The 26,890-nt window shown below is 33.9% G+C and overlaps 1 protein-coding gene across 11 annotated transcripts in view; it reads left to right on the top strand.

Moving 5' to 3' along the window:
* Positions 1-26,890, top strand: part of l(2)k05819 (transmembrane protein 94-like protein l(2)k05819) — a 72,350-nt gene that overhangs the window by 35,810 nt on the left and 9,650 nt on the right. For 8 of the 11 annotated variants that reach the window (XM_069829115.1, XM_069829112.1, XM_069829114.1 and 5 more), the window contains 10 exons: positions 1,398-1,491; positions 4,093-4,307; positions 6,560-6,795; positions 8,970-9,094; positions 11,396-11,544; positions 12,491-12,697; positions 17,189-17,326; positions 20,290-20,440; positions 23,441-23,649; positions 24,028-24,202. In XM_069829115.1, the coding sequence (XP_069685216.1) occupies positions 1,398-1,491; positions 4,093-4,307; positions 6,560-6,795; positions 8,970-9,094; positions 11,396-11,544; positions 12,491-12,697; positions 17,189-17,326; positions 20,290-20,440; positions 23,441-23,649; positions 24,028-24,202 (1,699 nt within the window). The remainder of the gene's footprint in view (positions 1-1,397; positions 1,492-4,092; positions 4,308-6,559; positions 6,796-8,969; positions 9,095-11,395; positions 11,545-12,490; positions 12,698-17,188; positions 17,327-20,289; positions 20,441-23,440; positions 23,650-24,027; positions 24,203-26,890) is intronic. The other 3 variants (XM_069829117.1, XM_069829118.1, XM_069829120.1) reach the window with 3 other exon arrangements.

Below are 26,890 nucleotides of genomic sequence, written 5' to 3'. Positions count from 1 at the left end.
ATTGCTCCTGTGATGCTTCACTTCTCTCAGTCTATTGCCATATTTTTACATCTGCTTACTCCACCCCATCTGCTCATAAAGTCATCTTTTTGGTGTTTGCCCAAACGTTTTTATTTTCTGTGGTTTAGTGAATGTAAGTTTTGTACTGTGATATTGTCCATGTGCCCTACATAGATGTTCTGAGTACCTAATCCTTATTTCCCTAATTATTCTTATTATGTCTGGTTCCTTATACTGTACATTGATTGCATAACATTTTGTAAAAAATATTACTTCACCTAAATACTACAAGTATACGCAGAAATCTTTAGATAAGCTGTTGTTTCTCCTCAATTCTTTGCCCTCTCTCCCTGAAGTTTGTAGAACTTACGTGACATAAGATTTGTATGAATTAAACAAAATCATTTTGATGATGATGATGCAAGGAAGTAAACGAGGCTTTGATACTGCCTTTGAGCCTCTCCTCTGTTTAAAAAAAAAAAAGCTAAACTAATGTAGTTGCGTTATATATCATTAGAAACAAAATTAAAACTTGGGAAATACATTGCAACATCTTTAAGTTCACTTAATTGCACATAAAATTCAATTGTTAATTATTGATATCTGTCAAATGTTCGCATTGATATCAAGTCTGAAGGGAAGTAGAAACATAATGTAATACCCTTGATCACAATAAACTAAGAATTCTGCATTCATGCCTATGTGCTTACCAAATAGTTGTAATTTTATGTCATCAGTTTAAGGTTGATATACGTCTTATATTGTTGTTTTTTTTTTTTAATACTTGGAGTTCCACAAGTGGATTTGAAAAAAAAAATTAAATTGAGAAAATCCCGGATTATTTGAAATAGGTTACATAGACGTTAAATTAAAAAAAAAAATGTAATTTCAAGACAACTGCGTGATGGATTTAATTCAGTTTCCACTAAAGACCAGTAAATTTACTGTATGGGAAAAATCATATATTACAGGGACTTTAATTTAATTGAAATCTGTAGGTGCCATGATACATGTTTAGATTATAAGCAGACATACATATGTTTTATTTAAGACAACCATCTAATGGATTTCGTTGAATTTCCACTAATGAACAGCAAAATTTTACTGAATACAAAAGATTTTTATCATAGGTCTTCAATTTAATCGAAATCTTGACAACTTGGAATATATCACCACTACTACAATCACTATCCTCACTTAAAGAAAGGAGCCTATAACCCTTCATTCTTATGCAGTCTACACTAGATATTAAAAAAAAAAATAGCAGAATGCTCCAGTTCCTGCTAAGAACTGAACATGAGTAAGTTGATTTAGTAACCAGTTTATCACTTCCTGCTAAATAATCTATGAGAACATGTTATGTTTAATTTTACTTAGATTGTTTGTACTGATGACAGATGCCTGTGTGAATTGGCTAAACAGATTGGATTCGTGGATCAAGCTCAGAACATTTTTAGATTGGAGGAGCAACTGTCCACATTTAGGCATGTGGTAAGTATGATTTTTTTGTAACAATTATATTTTAAAATATGGATGGCAGTGGCAGCTGTGTGCATGGTAGTAATGCAAGATGTTGGGATAGAAATTTTTGTGTGTGTCTAATGCTTACCTGCTTCACTTGCATGATTCGGGTTCTGCATACTGCGGATAGATGTCAGGACTGTAACCCACTTTGGTGGGCCACGTTATGCATGATGTGTATCTGTGAAGAGTTATGTTGTGTACTATGGTGAGCATATGTGTAAGTGTTCGTGTAAGTGTAGTGTAGGGAATGGGTGAGGATGATGATGAAAATGAGGAAGGGAAAAGAGGAAACCCGATGCCGGCACGTAGACCACTCCTGTCGAATAGCATCAAGGGGGCCTCCAAGCTTAATGTTCCCATCCGACGGACGAATCACTATCAACAGTGACATATGCCTTCTCTTCATATGCACTGCAGAGAGATTTGGGATTTAATCCAGGCATATTGGTGCACAATTTAGTGATTAGAAATTGTGCACGCCATCTCTCCTAGTTTCGAGGTAGAAATTTTACATGAATTTCTGACAGCACCAGGAATCGAACCCAGACCGGCTAGTCTGGAGACAGACATGCTACCACAGAGCAAACTCGGTGGATTGAAGATAGAAATGTAGGTGTTATATTGAAAGCATATTTAAACTGTTGCATCTTATATATTTTGCTGCACTCAAAATGTATGTTGATGGCAGCGGCAGCTATGGGCATGATAGAGACAGTGGTAGTAGTGCAAGATGTGAGGATGGAAATGTAGGTGTCATTGAAAGCATGTTTAAACTATTGCATCTTATATATTTCGCAGCACTCAAACAGGAACTTTAAAAAATATTACTGCCACCAGCGTTAGCATAATTATTGACTAAGGGTAATTCGAAAAATATGAGCACTTTTCATTATATGATGCTCTTAAAAGTAACAGCTGTGGTGGTGGCAGCATTATTCTATTTCTGTGTTGTGATATTGTGTGGGCAGTTATGAGCCAGGTACACTTACGAAATTTGGGAAATGAGCCGATATAGTATACTATTAATAAGAAAAAATATGAATTAAATATACCTTTACATGGCTTCGTTGCCAAAGTCCAGCATTAGGTAACAACAACATTTATCCTAAACAGTTTTTGTTTAGTTTATATTAAATTACATGTTATGAATACAATGAAAGATCTTTGCATTATTTTAATTAAATTGTTATACATTTTTCATGTAAAGAGTAAACAACTTCTAATAATTCGGGATAGACATAATTCATACCTTGTTGACTCCTTAGACATGTGTGAGATCAGTATCTGTTTCAAATTATATTGGACTACAAAGTGTCCAACACTTGAAAGAAAGGAAGAGTAAGAAGCTGTGACTCCTGTTATGAGTTTCGGATACAATGTTAACTGTAAGTGTCTTACTCTTTAAATAAATGTAAGATATGAATAACCTTATGTTAGTGTAATTTTTATGTTATGTTGCATGGTAAGAGATTATTTCTAGTTTTTATAATTGCAATTTTTAAATAGACTCTAAATTGTATCCTATTCCAGTTTGAAGTTAATTGTTGTAAATAATTATTAATTCTGTTGAAATTATCGCTGCCACCCTTCCTGTATTTACCTATATTAGTGGATACATCACCTCCTCTAAAACTACTTTAAGTACTGATGTGTGTTTATTTTGCGTTTTGTTTTTAGTATTTTCTTTATTTCATTTTAATTAGAGTTCACATATGTTTTAAATTGAATGTTAAAATCTAAGAACATAAACCTATAGTAGGCCTATTACACGAATAACACAGAAAATGGTGTACTTCCAGACTCATTTTCATAGTGCCAAGTGCAACACCTGTGCATCTGCTATCAATGTTGGAAATGTTAAGAGTACACATCTTCTGCTTGTGGATTCAGGCTTTGCACAATGCAAAGAAATTGCAAGAAAAGCTAGAACTTCTTGTAATGACGGTGTTTCTCTTGTTTTTCAATCTCCTGGAGAATACCATAATTGACTAATTCAAACTACAGACTTTGAAAACTTTTTGATTTTTTATTTCTTTTCAACTGTGCTACATTAAGAGGTAAATTTTTGTATTAGGAAGTTTTTTTTTTTTTTTGGTATAACTAGAAAGAACTGCAAGTTACATAATAACATAAATTGTATAGAATCTTTAAATTCTAACTGGTATGACACATAATAATAAGCCTGGTTCCTTTTTGTTGAATTTCCCTAGCACCACTTCTGATAAAAATCTTGCAAAATGTGTTTATGAATGTTTTTTCTGGAACCAGATTTCATCCAATTATACTCAGAGCCAAATATCTGCAGAAGCTCTGAGTTTACCTAATTTTCAAATAAATTCAATAATACAATAGCCAACAATCACACCTTTTTTATTTCATATAAGAAATTTTTGGCCATCGTTGATTTTCCTGCATATGGAACCAAAAAATATGTATACTGAATACGAGAGCCCTTATAATGAATTTTTCAGCTATTGTGCTTTTGAAAAATGTGCATTTTGAATTATGTGTGTGTGTGTTTTCGAGATTTTATTAAATTAATGTTCATATATAATGACTGTTTTGTAGCAGCCAGAAGTGGTCCGTCGGGATATAAAGTTTGCCCGTTCCTTATCAATGGCAAAACTGAAGTTCCCTTTCCCACATATGGTAGCTGTGGTCGTAAGGGAGCAGAGTCATGGAGATCTACAACTTATGTCTCAAGGGACAGCTGACATCATCCTGGACTCTTGTGTTGATTACTGGGATGGCCATGACCTCTGTCCTTTATCTCCTGCAGATAGGTAAACTGATTTTCAAAATATTTATTATGGACATCGTACCTATATTCTAAAAATTGTATGTGTATTAGAGGCCTGCACGTGCTCGGGCCAAGCCCACGGGCCTAGGCCCAATCCTAGGCTCGGGTTGAAATTCACTTATTGTCGGATTCGGGCTGGGCTTGGACCTTAAAGATACGCAAATCATTTTTTTCCCGCAAATTATAGATAAATTAAAAGAATAATACGAAGATTCATCTAGCATCTGGTAATAGCTCCCTGTGAAGCAGACTTGAATAATTACCTGAAAGCCAGATTTGCATAATATATACATTACTGTAGGTCTGTTCGCCACAATTTAAGTCACATAGAGTTTGTGTGCACTCAAAGTTGGGTTTCTGGCGTCTTGTCAGCCCATTTAAGTTGTGTGGATATAAAGGGAAAAATTGTGACGGTGTTGTGTATAGTTCCTGGGTAGCTCAGTCGGTAGAGCATTCATGTGCTAAGCGCAGGGTCCCGGGATCGATACCCAGCCCCGGAACAATTTTTCCCTTGAAATTATTTAATATGTAGTAAACCTGCATTGCAGATACCCAGGGTCGTATAACCCACTCCACATAGCTTTGGTTTACAATAAATAGATGAAACCAAATGTAGCACAGACCACTCACTCAGTCATCAGTGTTCAGCAGAATAAAACCAAAGCTATGTGTAATGGGTTACACGACTCTGAGTATCACCTGCAATGTACTACGTATTGTTTACACCATCTTAAAGTCAAACAACTTCATATTGTGCATAGGAACCCAGGCCTTCAAGGCCGTTTATTAATGTTCTGTTTATCAGAATAGCCCACTGTGATACATTTTTGGAAAGGTTTTGACAACCTTAATTGAAATATTGAATAGCAAATACATAGTGCCATTTAAAAAAACAATGTTATTACTGGTATCTCGTTAATAAATAATGCTACAAGATTGTCTCTCCATCAGTATTATTTCCCCCTTTCAGTTGTACATCTTTTATATGAAACAATTTTTCATTTGGTGCTTGCATACAAAGTTATTTAGAGTGTGGTCAAGATAAATGAGACACCCTGTATATATATTGAATAAAATGCACATATCTTTAATAATTTACTTTGACGTTTATATTATTACTTGCAAAAGAGATTGATTTCCAGCCCCGCACTTATGACTGAAACCTCTGTTTCACAAAGTCTTTGAAATGGATACTAAGGTCGCAGTTTAAACAGTAAGAAATTCGACTCTGCCTAGCAGTGGCCTATGGTATCCGGTCATTAGCTCGATGTGAGTGGTAAAATGTTGCTGAATTCCGGCCCTTTTAATTTCATTAATGATGCGCTATTATTCAGAACCTCAGTGATACTCTATGCAGAATCAGTCATATCAAAGGCATGCCGCAAGAGTATTATAAATTAGCAAGAGCTTATATGAATGCTATAATACAATAAAGCAGTGCTGACAATGCTGTTTTCAGTACTTTTAACCATTTAATTTACACTTAATTTAAAAATGTATTGAAATATCATATATAATTAATACCAAATTAAAATGATCTGGAATAAACAATAGCCATTTCTTACTAGACGCAATGGAAAGGTTCCTGAAATTCACGAACTCGAATGCCAGTCAGCTCCAGTCCATTTCGATTATGATATGAGTAATGCTTGTGTCAAATTTAGGTCTTCTGGGTTGATTTCCAGCTGATGGAATGCACAATTGACATTTGTGCCTAAGTGCTACAGTTGAAATACACACCCTTACATCAGACAGAGAAGAAGAAAAAAGAAGAATAAATTAATAATGTAATGTCGGAATTGAAAAATACACGTAATATGTTTTAGTTGAGATTTGTTTGTGTATGTATCATTAAATAACAAAAAATGTGTCTCATTATGCTGTTGTCCATAAATATTCATTGTGCATTGTGAACGAAATTATTACCCTTCCTTAACTACCAATTGACAGTGTGAAGTATATATGATGCAGTTTATTATTTCTCTATCTTTGAGGGCAAATCAGTATGAGTTAAGAAACACTAAAGAGAATTCCCTCCATAACACACAATAATTAGCCAAAACGTAGGCCTGTGTCACAAAACAGGCAATCGAAAATCTGACCTTTGATGTTTCTAGTGACAGCAATGTCTTCTCCCTGTGACAAACTGTTATTGATCTTCCACAAGATACTGCAATCATACTTTAAATTGCTTTTAAGACACTAACTAATACTCGTTAATTATATATTTCACAGAAAGAAAGTACAAGATTTTTATCAGCGAACTAGCCTTACAGCATACTGTACTGCGTTTGCATATCGACCTTTGACACGTGGAGTAAATAGTCAACTATCACAAGTGTACCTTGAGTTACCTGCTGACAGCAAGCACTTGTACATGCCTCATCGGAGTCCAACTCCACTTGCTTGGGACTTCCGTAATGTATTGGATCCACGTAGCAAGGGAATGTTTGGTCATTTTCATTCAACAGGTATGTGGCTTTCCATGTTAGGTTGTGAATGTAATTCTTTTCTGTCATAGAAAACAAAAAGTAGCATTTATTTCCTTATAAGATTCAATATTTGTATGTAAGTAGAATGATGATTTATTATAAAATAATGAAAACAAATAGTATTTTAAGCATCCACTTGCAAATGACTTTTCGCAATGTTAAATAACAAAAAATGTAGAAGAAACTTAACTCTTTCTATGTAATTAAATGGAGAATAAATTCAGTTAATAAAACTTACTTCTCATCTCTACCACTAATCAAAGCTAAAAAGGTACGTTGAGCCATCAAAATCTTATAAATATTACAGCACAAAATGTTCTATGATCACTTTTAACACATCTTGTACTTTCTCACAAATGGTTAGGATTATGTTGTTGTCCTCTCTTCACGTATTAATCCTAAGTGGTAGTTTATAATTTGTAAACATTTCTTAAGCAGCTTTCAGAATGCATGACAAAATTAATTTTGGTATTTGAAGAAGGTCTATTCTTTGAATATGTTGCTTCAGTTACTTCTGTATTTTAAGTGTACAGTAGTAAAGTATGAGTTCCATTTTCACTTCTTGTAGTTTAGTTTATTCTGTCAGTGTTCAAACAACGTGAATTCTGTACTTTTTGAGTAAGAATGACAAGTTGTGTGTATCATTTTAGATCATTTAATTAAATTTGTTGTTGTTGTTTTCTAATGCCAGGCGTTTGACAATAAAGTCATTTGACCTCTTGCACTCCAATATTTTTCAAAGATATTATCATGACCAGCCACTGAAGCACAGATTTTGAGGTGTTCCGAATCCATTTCTTGGTTTGAGTTGCACAATGGGCAGTTAGGGGACTGATATATTCCAATTCTGTGCAGGTGTTTGGCCAAACAATTGTGGCCTGTTGCCAATCTAAATGCAGCTACAGACGATTTTCGTGGTAAATCGGGAATTAACTGTGGATTTTGATGCAGAGAGTTCCATTAAATTTGTAAAGATTGGATATGAACGAAATATATCCAGTAATTTGGAAAAAGAAATCTCCGTATACAGACTGCATGTCAAAAGTCACTTTTTCATTGTCAAGGATAATATAAACGTCTATGTTTGTGGAAATCTCAAAATATTTTTCCTCACAATACTTTATCTCCTTCGTGTAATGAGAATGTAAAAACCTTCAGAGAAATAGCTTAAATGAAACATTGAAAGGAAATCAAGAATTTTTATTGGACATATTTTGTGAATTGTCAAGGACATAAAGAATTGATATGACAAAAAGAACGAGACTTACAATCCTTCAGAACTTGTGTTCTTAGATTTGTGTTACAAGATGAATCTAATTTTATTAAATTTATTAGTCATCATAATAGCAATGAATCGAAAATGAGTGCATGTGGTACAATGATGAAACTGAATTGAGGTTGATTATGTAAGCAACTTGTCAAGTTTGTGTTTAAACATGTATGCGGTAGTCTTCATAGAAGTTACGCAAACAATTCTGCTGACAAGAAAATATTGCATGAGTAAAGATTAACCTACATATTGAATGTACCGATTCAGCTATTTCAGGTCATGACTTATAGTATGTCGACATCTGCTCACCTATGAAATAGTAAGTTATTATGTAAAATAAGACCTAAAAATTTAAACATAATACTGGATAAATAGAGCAACAGGAAAGATTGATTTACACTTGTTTATTGTAGAGTTAAAAAATTTAAAAAAAGTAATATGTAAATAAGCTTTAAGGTCTTTTTTTTTTGTTTTAAATAAACGCGCTTGGATGAAACTTGCACTAAAACTGTGTGTAAGTGCAAGTTAAAGCCAACATAAATTGAAATAGATATAGGATGGAAAATTAGGTATTAAATGTATATTTATTGCGTATAATTGCTATTCGTGTACCTATATGTTAATTGTAATTTATTAAATTTATGTACTTTTGTGAACCATTATTAATAAATATCCATATCCATATCTGCTGAATCTCATTTTATCAAGACTTTAAACATATTTGCATGTTGTAAAAAAAAAAAAAAAAAAAAAATTGAGAAGTGTAATTAAAATCTAGTGAAATGAGTTAAAAAGGGACTGAAAGAAGTGTAATGTGTAATGAATTCTTAAATATGTTGTTACATACTGTTTTTCATTAACAATGCAATCTTATATGACACAGATTCTCTCCTTGGAAATGATGTGCATGAGGACTATGTAAATGATGTGGAGGGTTGCTTTGAGCTGCAGTGTAATCAAGTGTTTATTGGTATGGTAACTATGCAATACCAAGCTCAAATAGACATGGTATGTATTCTTTTTTTAATTTTAATTGAATTTAGAATATGTTTTGTACCTACCTCAAAATCGATTGAATTCACTAATCATTCCCATCTTTAAAAAGAAAATCAGAAGAAGAAATTGGAATAATTACATAGGAAATATTTGATAACTACAGGATATAAAATTTATGCTGATGTAATAAAAAATATACTATACAAATATGACGATCATATTATTAAAGAAGAACAAATTTGCTTCCGTGAAAGAAGATGCAATAATGGTGACTATTTTTCAGTGAAACTTTAAATAGAAAGACACCGGGAATTCAACAGAGACTTAATTACTCATTTCACAGAGTTAACGGGAATAAATGAGTTGTTAGAGATATTAGTCAAAAAATCTTACAGAAAATACGTAGTATATACACACAGAGCATTGCCAGGATACAGGTTTCACTCAAGTAAATGCCATTGGTCTTTTGCTGTTAGAGATCGATGGATTGAGCATAGGAAGGTTTTATGTTGCATAGTATGGACTTACAACAGGCTGAAGGTACGTCAAAGAACATTAATATGCAACTGATTTCCATTCAGTATGTTTCAGTTTAGTTTGTGACAAGGCAATACACATTAAAATAGAAAATCTTCATTTATGATAGGCTATATACTCACGAGTGTGACATCTCACTTTTAAATAATAATAATAATAATAATAATAATAATAATAATAATAATAATAATAATGAAAAAGATATAAATCGCTTCTTAAATAAAAAAAACTCCATGACATAGACTAGATCCGTCTCCTAGCTCTCCAAATTTATTATGATGTTGGGTGGGAATTGATCCCATACACTGACCGAAATTTAATGAGAAAATTTTTTCTCTCATGAAGACTCGAAACAGTGTGCAGTACATAATATGAGTCCTAGGCATGATACCTTAGATCATGGCACTATGGTGCAGGACACTTATTATAAGGTAAGCCAATAAATTGCATCTGTTATGTGATGAAAGTTGTGAAATGTTATTATCGAAAACTGAATAGCTGAATCACTGCCAAGTGGGCTGTTACTTGCCTATATCACTTTTTGAACGGTACTAAGTGAAACCTGTTTCCAGGCATGCCCCTTTTATAAAATAAATATTTCTTGTTCAATGACAGGACCCTTAACTTGTCGTTATTTGACGTAACTGTACGAGCAGACTCATAGATGTCACTATTGCCAAAAAGTGTAGACCACTTAGTTCATCAGATACTATCCAGAGTGCACCATATGCAGAGAGTCCACATTACACGTAATGAACAATGGAGATGGAGAATCATTCGGATGTCGCAAGTGAACTGGAGTACCTGGAGGAAACCCCTGTGTTGCCTGGATCCCTGGCCTGCCCAACACAAGTTATAAAATCATGATAGAGCAGATTTGAACCCAAGTCCCCTGGCTGATAAGCCCAGTGCTGTAGCACTGATCCATAGTAGTGTTATAAAACAAATCTAATTGCAGTTAAAATTAGAGATAAATTATGAGAATGCAGAGAAATAAAATCTGAGGTCTGACTAACTTGTAGTTTCTTGCCTCTGCTGTCCATCATGTACATGAATAAATGAATACCATCATTAAGGAATAGTTGAAACAGGTCTTAAACATATACGAATTAATAGAAATCTCCAGCTAGATGGTATGCTTTTTGTGGATGATTTGGCATTTGTCGCACCTTTTGTTTCTTACTCATCCACATGATGTCCTTTCATTCCATCTGATCATCTATTTTCCAGCTCTAAAAGGACAGTTTCTGCAGTTACCCAAAAATGGTATAGTAGTTTCCAGAAGTTGAAATTAGTTAGAATGCAAAGGAGAGTGTTTCGAAAAGATCCAGCAATTAAATAGAACTCACCATTGTTCAATGTTACACATTTCAAAAATAGTTTTGCCACATGAAGAAGATGATATGAAAGTGTCAATATGTTTTCATTCATGTTCTTATTCACCACCTCTTCACCACTGCCATCGCCACATTGTTAGTCCTTTTGATGCTAACACACTGATAAGAGAGCTTATAAGGTGTTGTAAAACAAGTGAGAAAGAATTGATGTTTAAATTTTTTAACATCATTTTTAGTGTCAGGATCCTCTTACTCTTTAGAATTTGTGTCCAGTTCAAAGAAATCTTAGACAATACTACATAAAAAAAAAGAAAAAAGACATAGTTATTCACAATCAGTGGCAATGGAGAGATACTTTGTCAGTTTTCAAGTAGTGCTTTGAGAATAGATTACTTCTTACTAACATGTCTGTATACTGAAAAATGAACTTTTACTGTAGGTCCAGCTGATAGAACAGTTGGAGCGGGCATGTATTAGGTTTGTTCACTTCAGCAAGGAAAATGAGCTTCGATCACGAGTGTTCTCAGAAAAAATGGGATTGGAAAGTGGATGGAACTGCCATATCTCACTACTAAGTGAACGCAATAGGTACTAACCAATCATTATTACATGATGATTTATTGCATGGTATTATTTCATATGTAAAGTAATTTAGAAAGTTCTGGGCAACATTATGATTTTATGCCCTTTTATGAAATCGTATTAACAGCTTTTTTTAACAAGTTCTGAATTTTCCTCGTATTTCAGTATTCACGTGTATTTTTTTAATATGGCTGTATTAGAATGTATCCTCTATTACAGAACAGCTTGCAACCTTCTAGATAAAGTAGTAATGTGTGATAGGCCTACTAGATTCTGTGATGAATCTTATTTTTAATGAAAAGAACTAAGTGAATATGATGGTGTAAAGTAGATCATCTTCGTCGATTTATCTTTATATAAATCATCTTAGTAATATAATATGCGCATATATATGTAGGCCTATATTCATATTTGATGATCCCATAATGAAATGTTTATCATTGTGATGTTCATCCTAATTTTCTATGCTCGTCACATATTAATATTGGATACTACACACTAATTTTGTAATATAAACATTGTTTAGTATAATAAGGAAGGTAGGCTATTAATTCCAAATAATAGCTACTGTGATTTTGGTTTTATAACCTTACTGAAGTACATATTTTGCTTTTAAGCATACCTTGAAAAATGTATGTGACTTTGACGATAATACCTATAATTTTACAGTTTTCCATTTTGGTTTTATTGGAATTTTTCCCTCATTATTATAAAGTACAGTTTTATATTCATATTTTGAAATGCTTTTGTATTTAACACCAGACTATTCACCTAATTAATAATTGAATTACATGTGTTACTTTACTAACACAAAAATTATGCAGCCTTTGCTACAATTTACAACATATCTAGCTGTTTTAATGGCAGTACTTTAGTAGCATGTATGAGTATTTGTTGCTCCCACATTATTCTTTCTCTGTGTGTAACTAACCTGTTGGCAAACCCATGACAGGTCTGACAGTGGCCACTCTGAGTCTGCCCCTACCACTGGTGCAACTGCCACAGCTACTGTGGCAAGTGGCACTATGTCAGCTCACCACTACTATCGTCTTTCTTCTTCCCCTTCATCTCTCCCTAAGTGTAGCACTGACCAACCAGATAGCCATGCTGTTGGTGAATCTGCCCACCATGAGGAGCGTGCCAGCTTGCTTAATGCACGGTATGTTGTGTTTGGATGTTTGAAATTTGTCATTATTACACAGAGGGAGAGAGATGAGTGATATATTTTTGACTAATTATAGAAACAATCAGACTACACCGAAGGTATTCATGGGATACTTCTTCTTAAGAGTTACTTTGAGAAAGAGAGGAAGAAATTAGGAGTTGTTGATTGCACTTTAAATCTGTGATAAAACTATCCTCTAACATGTTAACATATTTAAATCTTTTATTTAATTCAAGTTGAATGTGACTATATTTGTATATTAAAATTATGTTACAATGGCAGATTCTGTGAAAAAACTGAAAAGAACTAATTTCTATTTATTAACTTACTGTATATATCATTGCTGCACCTCTAAAATCCCTTATGTGTTTTTTTTAAAGGTTTTGCAGGATAAAGAAAGAAGCATTGCCAATTTTAATTCCCTTGATTTTCAAAGTCGGTATAATTTCATCATTTTTCTTGTAATGATTGAAATTATACCGAGAGTAGCTCGGAAAGTCAAGGTAATTAAAAGTGGCAATACTTTTTTCTTTGTCCTACAAAATCTTTTTAAAAACATATAGCAGGTTTTGGAGGCGCAGCGACAATATATATTATGTTCTTCATTCAATAGTTTTCATTTCCCAACATTTACTTCGTAATATGTGTGTTTATTTTTTCATTTTTATTTTTATTTGTTAGAAATTTTATTGTGTGATTTAAGTTTGGCTTGGTTGAATAATTTGTGTTCTAGGTTATATTAATATTGGTCTTTACATTAAGTTTCATTTTTATGTAAAACATGTCTCAAGGAATGAATGAAGTAAATTTCATTATTTTGGTTTAATTAAATGAAACTATTATATGTTAATATTAAGGTGCATGAATAATTTGAAAAATGCAGACATTTAAAAGTGTTATTTTATATTTGCTCTAAATTTAGATTAAAACAAGAGCATGTGTTGAACCATGTTTTCAGGAGGATGTAACGATAGAGTCAGTCAGACATCAAATTAGATTTGAACTTCATTCCGTCCATACAGTAAAATAAAAAAAGGGTCGTTTAAAATAGCATGATTATGAGATCTCATTTGATTAAATTAATGTGAAGGTAAAGATTATTGAAAATAAATTTAGGTATGATAAATGTTAATAGTTCTCTCAAGACAATTCTCTGTAAAAGAAGGTCATAGAATACAAATCTCTAAACTCAAAATTGGACTCATATTTTGGTAGTAGAGGCGAAAGATTTATAAAAAATGTGAAATAAATCATTTTTCTAATTAAGATTAGGTAAACTGTACTTGTGAGAATACAAGACGAACAGCCCAACATTACAGAACAACTATGTAATGAGTTTTTTTCATGTCCATTGAGGACACATCGAATGTTAATGAAACCTTATCCATGTATCTTTATCATGGAAGCTAAAAAGTTTTATTTATTTTTTTGCATTAATTAAATAGTGCCTATGAAATTCTAAAAATTCACTCATAGTTTAAATGTAAGAATCATCCCGTTTTTTAATATGTTTTCAGAGAAAAAAATAGGTCGTTTTATATGCTGGTAGATGTATTAACATGAACAAAGAGTACTGAGGAAATCTAATCACATTTTTACATTGTGAGAAAAAAAATAGGTTTGGTATCACGTCCTCTTACACTATTGCTCATATGTCAGTTGTTTCACAAGTCGAGAAAAAGTACTAGTATTAGATTCAAGAAGAATTCTGCGCTGCCTACAGAACTTGAAAAACATAATGTTCATTTCCTTGCTTGTGGTGAGAAAATGTTCAGTTTAATAATTAATTTTGTTTATGAAGAATGTTAATACTATGATATTTGTAATGTAAAGTATGAATACACAGATACACATATTGTACAGAGTGTTTACCAAGAAACAGGTTTTGCTTAGGTAAGTGCCGTCAGCCTTTTACTGTTACAGATTGAAAACGACTGCCATGGAAATAGTGTGTACATTTCCCCTGGAACAAGTGTGGAAAGGTATTGTGTTGCATAGTATGGACAGATAACACAGTCTGAAAGGACGTCAAGGTTAGAGCATTAATGTACAGCTGACTTCATTCAATGCAGCTCAGTTTAGTTTGTGGCAATGCAATACACATTAGAACAGCAAATCTTCATTCATGATATGTATATTACGAAGAAATCGTACAAAAAGTGTCGGCCTATATTTCTACAGAAATATCTTTGCTTTCAACAACCACCTGATTCAACTCTCCAAAATTTAGTGAAGAAAGTGAGAGAAACCACCTCATTTTTAAATAAAAAAGAAGGTGGATAAATTGCATTCCAACTGAAGAAAAACTTGATGACATAGGCTATGGGCTAGACAGACAGGCTATACAAGACATCAGCTTGGAAAGCAACGAAATTGTTAAAACTAAAGCCTTATAAGACAACAGTCGTTCATAAACTGAATGAAACAGATCATGTGCCTAGGGTTTAGTTCTGTGAATAGACACAAAATACAGCATATGTCTGGAAACTTTTTCAAAAGATGTGAAATGTATATTAGAGAGGATGGTCAACAGTTCCAGCACTAATTATAAGGTAAGCCAATGAATTCCATCTGTAATGTAATGTATAGGTTGCGAGATTTTATTGTCGAAAGCTGACATGCTGAATCACTGCTATGCAGGCTGTTACTTACCCGTGTCACTTTTCGAATGGTGCTGTACTAAGTGAAACCTGTTTCTAGGTGTACATCCATTATGTACCTTATTGTGCCTACTGGGACAAACCTAGTCATTAGAAACCATGCTTCGTTAAACATCACTGATTTTTCACAGTGAAGTATTCAGGTTGGCATATAAAATAGTGAGTGTTTGTTTGACTTCCTCACCATTTTTTCCCTCTTCTGAAAAGGGGGGAAAAAAAAAAACAAAAACTGGCCCATATGGTATATTTGAATTTATAATGACACATTTAAGGTAAGCATTCACTACATCGTATCACACGCATTGGACGAATCGCACAGATCGGAAAAAGACTTATCTTTGCTGTAATTGTTATGTAACCGCGTTCACTACATCGTATCGGACGCATTGCCTCACGGCAAATCCATCCACGTTTCTCGGATGGGCAACTTTTCCGATGCGTGCGATCATGGCCTTCTTTAATAAATCAATTTTAATTGGTCAACTGTTACTATTATGTTGTGCCATGTTCAGTGTCGCGCCAAAATGGCAGACGGAAAACTTGTTTTGTGTGTAGAAAATTGCGATGAATTATATAATTTGAGGCGTTCCCATTACAGTAATCAAGTCATTTCTTGCAAATATATTATGTAACCAATATTTCTTTCGTTTCTTCCTCTTCAATTAAGATGCATGAAGCAATTAAAAATTCTTACTCGCTAACAGACGTAATTAATAGACGTAACCTCAACTCCTTTGCTTTCAGTAATGTCAATATCGTACGACGTCATGTTTTAAACAGCTAATAGGGGAATCCGATGAGGCGATGAGGTGAAGCCGTTACAGTGAACGCACTGCACTTAAAATATCTGTTGCGTGCGATTCGTATGGGCAGTGCGATACGATGTAGTGAACGGTTACCTTTAGCATTCCAATACTTCACATAGAGATCAAATGAACAATTTTATCTTCTGACAGTTAATTAACATTCTTTAACTACAAATTCCTAATACTTGTATAGCCATCTATAGGTAGGATTTGTATTAGGGAAATCAATAGCAGATAAATGTTAATCATTATATTTTATGAATGAGTTTTTTAAATTAATTTTTTTATCATATATCATAGATACATATTCTCTTAAGTGTTAACATCAGAGTTATTTTTCAGTCACAATGCACTTAAACAATGGTGCTCTACCTGACATTGCTGTACCCTAAATTGTGTTTTCCAAGACTATGATCAGTCTTGTATGTATCTTAAGAAGTAGGATCATGAGCTGATTATTTTGGTTCAGGTGCTTTATTTAGATCGCAAATAACAGCAGAATATTTCATTTATGATATTTCTCGTATTTATTTTGTTGTAATTGATCGTTACATGTCTACAAAATATATAAGGCAGTATCGAAAGATGTTTTGAACCCTAGATAAGAGTAACATCAAAGGACTGTCAAATCATAAATTCATTCTCGATAGGAGGTCAAAACAAATTCCGTGACTCACTTTTTATAGTTCTGAAAAATGCCACTATTACTGTTGCACTGTCATTATGTTTAATTCACCTAAAATAGAGAAATTGTGAGTAGTTAATTTTCAAAATTAAAAGTCTTGGGTGTAAACATGAAAGTATGGATTACAAAGTAGCCTTAAAACGCAATAGACATAATATTAATTAACTAATAGGATCTTTTTAGTAACTGCTATTTCTGGATATGCCAAAAAAAAGTGCCAGAAATGGCGCATTTCAGGAATTTGTTAGAAAAATGGCCCTGATTAACACAGTACAACATATTATGATTTCTTTATGCAGGAACCAGTACTACATTCTGTTAATTTTTCTCGTAGCAGCAACATTGGCAATTCTCGTGCACTGAGCTACTCTGCTCCGAGTGCAATCAATCTTGAGTTTGCCCAGGTAAAATTTGAAGAAGACACTCATGATTGGTGTGATGAAACATTACCAAAGTCGAATACGAGTCAAAGGTAATTATAATGATATGAGGTGTTATATATTATAATATAGCTTGAACTAAGGTAAATATTTTTTACCATTACTTGGTACAATTCATTGTTCTGTAGTAACCCACTTAATATCAGTTGGCACTTCAACTTGTTTTCTATTTTATTTTGCAATGAATATTTCACATTATTTCTATATTTTACAGGCTTCTATAGGGTACTATTATTTACGTGTTGTAATTCCATAAGTTGCTTTAACAATAATAATAATAATAATAATAATGATAATAATAATAGTTGTGGTGGTGGTGGCGGCAGTGGCGGTGGCGGTGGCAGTTTTTTTGTTGTACGAGTTGGCAGTTTTAATGTGTCTGGAGGCAGGAGAAATGAGGACCGTTTTTGAAAAATTTGCTAACTGCAAAATTTGCAAAATTGAGATTTTGGGATTCGTTAACATAAGGCAGGCCTCTGCATGATGTTCAAAGCGTCTTAGTAAAATTGGGTTATTTCTCTTCCTTGTAGTGTGTCAAAGTGTGATCGTTTTTTCAAAACTTGCTTTCTGCTATAAGTGAGAGATACAGCAAAACTTGCTTACTATAGTGTTTTGTCTCTCCTGGAAAATTTAGTTTTTTTCAGTTAGCAAGTTTTGCAAAAATGGTCCTCAAATGTATTAGGCCTAATGATCTGTCTTAGCTTCTGACCCGAGATGTTTTTCCTCGTGGATGGTTTTAGGATTTGGCAAGGTATTCTTTCAACAGTCATTCTAAGAACATGAAATCTCCATTTGGTTATATAACTTTGAATGTTTTCTAAGATTTGATCAATTTTTAATTCTTCTAAAATGTCAGTACTCTTATTGTCTAATATAATGGAATGGAATGGAATTTACTGAGGGGGGCACTATGGCCTAGCACTGCGACCTGTTGAGATCTATTGCGCTAACCCTCTAGTGGCACAGTCCCAAACCCACACCGGCTGACCACACTAAGGTTCTCTGTGTATCCAGGTTTCGAGCAAACAACCCCACTCGTCCCTAGGCCAGCACTCTCTGTGCGTTGCCAGCCAGCATTCAATGAATGCTGTGGAATGATAACGAAATGGAGAAATGGTGACGGAATGATGTAAATGCCTAATATGGAGAAAAACGGGAGAACCCCGAGATAAACCCCACCTGCGATCTTGTCCGCCATAAGTGTTACTATGGATTTCTCAGATGAAAAATCCCAGACCTGACCGGGACTCGAACCCGAGCCGCCTGCGTGACAGGCTGAAGGCCTGACCATTCAGCCACCACAAAGGGTTGTCTAACATAGTGCAACCATGATTTCGTTACCATAGCCCTTCGAAATGTTATAGGGGTCTCTATCGCAGATTGCAAAACTTCACATTCGTTCTTTGCTCCATTTTCAAGTCCATCATGGCACTAACACAATGTCACAAAGCCGGGAATAGCAAATGTCACAGTGTGCACAGCTTAATGCCAATTGTCAGACTGATGCATCATGGTGAGGACCTCTGCAACCATTTACGCCGCACTGCCTCCAATCCAAAGCATCCAGTACAGTCTGGTTTGATTTTGATAGCATCTTATATACAATAAAATCTTCTTTAAATAAAATAACCTTGTTGTACAAATAAACTATGCAGAGAGAAGAAAAATTGTCTTGGGATGAAAGGTGGAATCAAAAAAAGCATATTTCACTAATTGTCCATGGGTCATAAGTGCTTTATTAGGAAGTTGTATGTTGTCAATTTCGATCTTTGACTTCACCTCCAAAGTCATTGGTTGTGATGCCATTGGATTTCTGCTTGTTATAAATGTACATTAAAAACAAAATTTACAGTATGTTAATAGAAGACGAAATAAAATAAAAAAATAAAATAATAATTTATTTAATACTTTACACTTGAGCTACATTAGGCATTGCAGCCCGAAAGAGCAGAAGCTCGTGCTCAGGCGCAGTTCAGATCAGTTATACAAAATATATCACAAAATTAAGAGAGTTCATTGAGCACAATAACATTAATAAGTGGTGAAATAATACAGCATGTAATAATAGGGTCTATATACAAATAGAAAATACAAAAGTACATAAATATTAGAGTATCAATTTTTAACTCAATTAGCTTAAAAAATTAAATAATTAATCTGATTTGTTTCTTAAATCTATGTGAGTTAAGTGTACTTAGCTCAGGGTAAGCTCTAATTAATTCATTATATATTTTGGGTCCAAAACTTCTGCTGTGTTTTAATCCGGCAGTTGTGTGGCATTTCGGAATATTTAGAAAGAAACTGTAATTTTGTCTGGTATGGTATTCGTGAGGATCAAATTTAAATTTATTGTGGTTTTTATGGAAGTAAATCAGCAATGTTTGTTTATAAATTTGTTCTAGATTTGATACACCAAATTCTTGAAAAATTAATTTTGTTGGGTAATCAAAAGGTTTATATAGACAAATTTTGATAATTCTTTTTTGGAACAAATTTAAAGGATGGAGAGTCGATTTTGCCATTCCTCCCCAACTAATATTACAGAAGCAACAACAGTGATTAGAGGATATGTCAACATATTCGAATGCATATCGTAATTCCTGTTTTGTCATTTTTATAGCATTGCATTGAAGTTAGTGGTCATACTTTTGAAAGTATATACAAAATGAATAAAGCATTATTAGTACTGTTCCTGTGGTGTTCTAGGTTACCATAAATTGTGTACTAATGTACAAACACTTCAGTGGCCTGTAGTGCTCTAAAAAATATTTCGGGTCCATGTTTACTAAATAAAATATATAATCGTCTTGATACCATCTATGAACACAAAAAGTTGTCCACATAGTTTTTCTTCATTTTATATGACTTAGGTTTTGTCACTGCGATTGTCCTCTCCTTGCTGCCACTGCCACCACCATCAGTTTTAATTATGTAGCTATGATTTATTCATAATAATTATGTCTATTAATTAAATTTATTAATAATGTTTATCTAGCAGAGAGCAGCAAAACCATGGGACAAGTCAAGACAGCGTTTTAGTACAGAGTATGGATCTTCCATGTCATCAGGATACGTGGCATTCTCTCAGCTGTCTTACTGATAGCACTGAGCAGAGTGCACCCATAAATTTTGTTATGTATAACCGGGTAAGGAGGCATGACTTTGCCATTACATTTTACCTTTTTAGTTAAGAAGTTGAATGATAAATGCTTTTAGTAGAAAACATTATGTAATTGTGTATTATTTTTAGATATTTATAAGAATGTTTTCTTTTTTTTAATTACAAAGTGAATAAATTTGGAAAAATGTTAAGAAGTTACATGACACAAGAAAACCACTTCATCGGTGGTTTTATTAATCATGTATCACAGTGCAAAAATGAATTTATGATGCATGACTAGTAAAATAATCTGGTTAGCTAGAATTGAGTTCTTAAGAACCATTTTAAAGAAAATGTGACTGTAAAGCTTATACTATTTCTTATCTGCTTGTATAAGAAAATTGCCTTTTTGAACTGAAATGTCAACTGCACAGAGAGAATATGTTTATCATATTATTGTGTTTTTTTTGACATGGTATAAGATTCAAGGTCTTCATTTCTACATTTTGAACACTTCTGTCTGGAATTACTATTATTTTCTTGATCAGTATTGTGTACATTTTTGTTGTGTTTTGAGTATCAAGAGACGGTAACATATTCTTACAGATAGTACCTATATCATTTATTGTTTTTCTTTAAAATGAAATCTTCAGTTGCGCAACAGCAGGGGAGGGGGGCTAAGGGTGTAAGATTCATCCCCCTATAAAATTCAGAAGAGTAAATACTACAGTTTCTATCCCCTAAAATATTAAAGGGGTACATAGTATAGTTTTTTATCTTCTTTGTGACCAAAATTTCAAGTTCATAATTTATTTTAATGAGGTGAAAGAACTTCAAAGTCACTTCACTATAATAGCACAACTAACAAAATTTTAACCATGGCGACAATCACATGAAATGAATGCTCTTTTTATTTGTGGTTCAAAACACAGAAACAGTTTCAGTATCAAAATTGGGCACTCAACATGCTGGTTCGTGTTTTTTGTGTTTATCAATATATTTGTTAAGAGTTAGTTTAATTAATTTGTTTTATAGTGCAAGGTTTTAGTTTTTTCACTTATTAACTTTATATCTTCTTTACTGTGTTAATATGAGAAAATTACCTGGCTGATTAGTTTTGAAGTGGTATTCATCATTGTCCGAAGCCTAGTGAAGGTCCCGCGCTATCTTCTCATTTCCTGTTGTATTGGGGTGTGTTCATGATTGTGTCGAAAAGTTGTGTGTTTTTGTATGTTTGTAAATTTCATATTGTTCTAAAGTGTCAAGTTTCTGGTTTTTTGGCTGGATGTGTACTATTTTCTTGCCAGTGTCTATGTTGCTGTAGTTGTGATTGGAGTTTGCGATGTGTTCTGCGTAGGTTGAATTGTTGTGTAATTTGGTTATGGCTGTGATATGTTCCTTGTAACGTGTTTGGAATGATCTTCCAGTCTGTCCAATGTAGAAGTCGTTGCAACTATTGCATGATAGTTTGTATACACCTGTTAAGTTTATTTATTTGTGTGTCTTGTCTGTGTGTTCTGTGTGCAATGTTGTATTTTGTTTTCTTGAAAGATGTTGCAATCTTGTAGGTGTTCTTGTTTTCGTATGTTAGTGTGATGTATTTGTTTAGTTCTTGTGTTTGTGTTGCGTTTTCTTGTTTGTGTTTAGTATTTCTTATGGTGTTGTCTCTTATGTTGGGGTTGTATCCATTTTCCTGTGCTTTATATTTGATAGTGTGTATTTCTTCCTTATAGTCTTGTTGGCTCATAGGAATATTGATGAGTCTGTGTATCATGGATCGAAATGCTGCGTTTTTGTGTTGTGTGGGGTGGTTGGAGGTGTTGTGTATGTGTATTACCGTGGTAGTGAGTTTCCTGTATATTTTGAACATATGTTTGTTGTCTGTTTTTGTTATTGTGTTGTCTAAGAAATTTATGGATTTATTGTTTTCTGTAGCGTAGTTTTGGATGTATTTTGTTTATGTGTTTGTGTCAATCTATCTTTTGTTTCGTTTGTATAGTATTAGCTGTTGTCCTTGTTTAGAATGAGTGTCTGTTCAATGTTGTGTATGAAAATTTCGCCTAGGATGCTGGAGATGAGTGATCCCATGGGTAGGCCTTCAGTTTGAGTGTAGTATTTGTTGTTGTATGTATGTTTTATGTTTTTTATTTATCGATTGAAGTATTATTAATATTAAGCTTTTGCTATGAAGATGTCTATCACTAATTTAAAGATCACATATCTTCTCAAAAGAAAAAGACAAATAAAAGATAATGGTAACATTAAACATATTATATACTGTACTATTTACTTACAAAGTCTTATCCCACCCTCCAAACAAATTACATTGTTGCGCCACTCAAAAGTCTTCATTTTTCTTGCAATCATATGTGATATTCAAATTAACATAACTTACACGTGAATTCACATCAACATTTATTACTTGAAAACATGTAGGCCTACACAGCTTTGTCCACACCTGTGGAGTAACAGTCAGCGCGTCTGGCTGCGAAACCAGGTGGCCCGGGTTCGAATCCCGGTCGGGGCAAGTTACCTGGTTGAGGTTTTTTCCGGGGTTTTCCCTCAACCCAATAGGAGCAAATGCTGGGTAACTTTCGGTGCTGGACCCCGGACTCATTTCACCAGCATTATCACCTTCATATCATTCAGACGCTAAATAACCTAGATGTTGATAACAGCGTCGTAAAATAACCCAATAAAATAAAAAAAAATACACATATTTTCTACAAACATCACATTGTTTTGTTTAGTATTGTTGTGTAGGTGCACATGGGGGTAGAAGCATATTTGATGTGTGTATTTTACGAAAAATGTTTCGCTTGTTAGTTTGTAGACTAGTCGTGAAAATTTGGTTTTCCCATATCTTGTATTATCTACAATATGTTGCAGTTTTTTGTTTTTAATAACTTTGTTTCAGCATAGCTTTTATTGCTGTTCTTTTTGGATGCTGAATATTGAATTGTTGTTTAAAGTGTGATGTTTTTCTATGTTATATAGGGTAGGAGATTATTTTCAGATAATATGTAACCAACGAATGATTTTTCAGGCAAAGCTACCACGAGGGATTGATAAGATACGTCCACACCTCGAACTGATTGACAACGTTCCTTTATTGGTATCACTCTTCACTGACTGTACTCCTTCTGTTACTCGTGAAATGCTTCACATTATGCAAGAATATGGAGAAGTAGTTTGTGTGATAGGTTCCTCTGCCAATGCAGACAACATGCCTATCTTTCTCCAGTCTGATGCAAGGTAAGTAATAAGCAATGTCTGCCAGATTAGAAAAATTAAACAAATGTTATAATTTAGAACAGCAGTTGAAACTTTCGGAGCTTTTAACATTAATCTTTCCGCAGTAAATATTCCACTAATATATTATGTTGAGCACTTCATTGTGACTCCCATATTTCGTGATGCCAACATGATATGCTACGAATGACTGTTTATTTGCAGTTGCTTAGAAATACCAACTTTACAGCCAAATCCAAAAGATGCTTCATTGGACATGAATTTCCTATCTCAAAATGGTTATGTCATCTGCACATACAACCACATGAAGTTAGTCCTTATAATTTTGTTAGATACTATATCTAAATATATGTATATAAAAATATATATGTCCTTCTACAGCTTAGCAGTGGAACCTCTGTATCCTCAAGTATGCCAAAAGATAGCAGTCTTCAAAGCGACTTCACCTGATCAAGGTCCCTCTCCAGTTGAATTGAGTCGTAGCCTCAATTCTATTGCTTGTTCCATCAGTTTTCGCAGGGAAGATCCTATTTCAATTTTTCATCTAATAATGGAGGTGAGTTGACTATTAAAAACATCTTCAGAAATATACGAGTATGATAGAGAATAATTTATACAAGGATCTTTGGAAATCCAACATACATCAAATTTTTATCCCCAAGGAAAATTGTCCTTTGTTATGTCGTCTGAAAGTTGTTTTCATATGAACTATTGTTACTTTTCGGAAAGTATTTTAATTGCCATAGCATTATATCAATTCTAAGAATCTTGACTGAGAGTGAAATTAGAGAAAGGTATATAATTTTAAGAATTGCTAATATAACATGAACAAAGAAAGTAATCTCTCTGAAATTGAACAAAAATATGTGGAGACAAGGAGTGTATTACACTGAGTGGATAGAAATCATGGAATATGTACCTATAGGTATCCTATAAGGAAAACTCAGCTCGGACTCCTCGCGACGCATATGCTGTACCCCTCTTACCTCATTCCAGCAGGTGTGAGAGCATGCTGGAAACGGGAGCATATGTCATATGCGCGAGACAGTCACATCCGCTGGTTTCTGCACACTGAGTTTTCCTTGTCAGATGCCTATTGTAATAGGTGGATCCACCTTTCACCCAGAGAAGGCAGTTATGTGTCATAGAATCTGAGTCCAATAGTGCTTTTTTTTTGTGGTTTATTTTATGACGCCATATCAACATCTCAGGTTATTTAGCATCTGAATGAGGTGAAGGTGATAATGCTGGTGAAGTGAGTCCGAGGTCTAGCACTGATAGTTACCCAGCATTTGCTCGTATTGAGTTGAGGGAAAACCCCGGAAAAAACCTCAACCAGATAACTTGCCCTGACTGGGATTCGAATCCGGGCCACCTGGTTTCGCGGCCAGACACGCTAGCTGTTACTCCACAAGTGTGGAGTTCTTATTAGCTGTCCACAAGTATGTCCAGCATGCCTACTGTAATTCTGCTTATAATTGTATCGCATTATGAGGTGGTAATTCCAAAGCTTGAATGTATTTGTCTACAGCATTCCAAAGACTTTCCATAAGGTTCATATTTGGAAAATGAGGAGGCTATTCCATGATGGGAACATCTGCAAAATGCTCTTCTAATGATGTTACCATCACCATGGTGCTGTGGGAAGTCTCATTGTCCAGCTAGAAGAACGTATCACACTGTGTGTATAATGATCATAAAAGAATGCAGATAGTTATCAAGAAGAAACATGTAGTCTGGACCATTGGGAACTGCACAGAGAGGTATCAGAAGTTCCAATGTATACCAGTTGAACATGTCTCATACTATAACTGAGTTTCTGCCAGCCAGAACATTAGTTGTGGACATGAAATATCTGCCACTTAATGCTGTTTCCACCAGACACACACCTTCCAATCTGCTCAGAGTAACTGAAAAAGGAATTCATCGAACCAGGAGACCCCTAGCCTATCATCCAAAACTCAATGCCGATATTTTTTTTTTTTTTTTTTTTTTTGGCCCAATTAAGGAGACGAATCTTGTGACGTGGCATTAGCAGTGGAAATATATGGTTTGGCAGCTTTCATAACCCATTGCAACTATTGATCTGATAGTCCTGATGTAGACTTTGGTGGCAATTCTCTTGTTGAAGTCAATAATGATTTATGCTGCTATTGCTCTCTGATTGGTTAAAATCACACGAAATAGATACTGACGGTCACATTTATCCACCATTTGTCTCCACTGACATTACTGTTAATGATGTCATTTTATTCCAGATATGCCGTATTCTTGATATTATTGAACAGGGATAGTGCAATTCCTGTACCACTACCTCAATATAGTGACCATGTGTTACGACACCCACTTTACTTTAATTTCCCTTTTAAAATCTGTTAATTCATAATGTTTATTCATACTGCCATCAAATTACTGTCTTCGTCAATTTCGTTGTCCTCCTATGTATCAAAGAACTCAAAGAATTGCTGATATCACAATTATGTCGGCGACTTACAGATTTACATAAATTTGAGACCCAGGTATATTTAATAAATTTATTGCTGCTATTGTTGATATGACTTTGCCACAGTTTCCACTTGGGTGGCTAAATTCGGACTTGCGCTTAAGCCAAGCAATAAAAGTCTAGCTATTTAATCATAATCACAATATTACAAGAAATGTAATCATAATCTGTAAGACTTACGACTACCTTACCTGTAATTGTGTAATCAGCAATCGATTACAAAATGCCCAACTCTGATGCCAAATAACTTATGAGTGGCACACTAAGTATATCCCTTCATAGAACATTTTATTACTCATCTTTTACGGTCTCCACTTCACGTCAATAGAATTCCTTATTGGAAAGTATTAGGAGCTGCAAGACAATGAACTCTTTTAAGAATAGATTAAATGATAGATTTATTAGTAATTCTAGCTGATTATCTGATCTTTAATGGCCATTCATTACTAGGCAGTTTATTTTCTTAGATATTCATTCTGATAATCGTAAATGTTAATTGTTTTCATAGTAATTTCATTTTCTTTTCTAGTATTATTTTTAAATATATTGATACTTTATGTATATTAGTTTAAATAGCTACTCAGTTTATATTTAAAATAATTCATGGTAGTTTTACTATTTAATTCATAACTCGATTTTTGTAACATGTGAAATTTATTCATATGTATGTACACTTATTGCTGATTGTGTGAAAGATAAGACCTTATGGCCTTAACTCTGCTAGCTAAAATAAACCATTGT

This window comes from Periplaneta americana, chromosome 6 (genome assembly GCF_040183065.1).
Source record: "Periplaneta americana isolate PAMFEO1 chromosome 6, P.americana_PAMFEO1_priV1, whole genome shotgun sequence".
Lineage (NCBI taxonomy): Eukaryota > Metazoa > Arthropoda > Insecta > Blattodea > Blattidae > Periplaneta > Periplaneta americana.
This window is presented reverse-complemented; position numbering and strand designations above follow the sequence as displayed.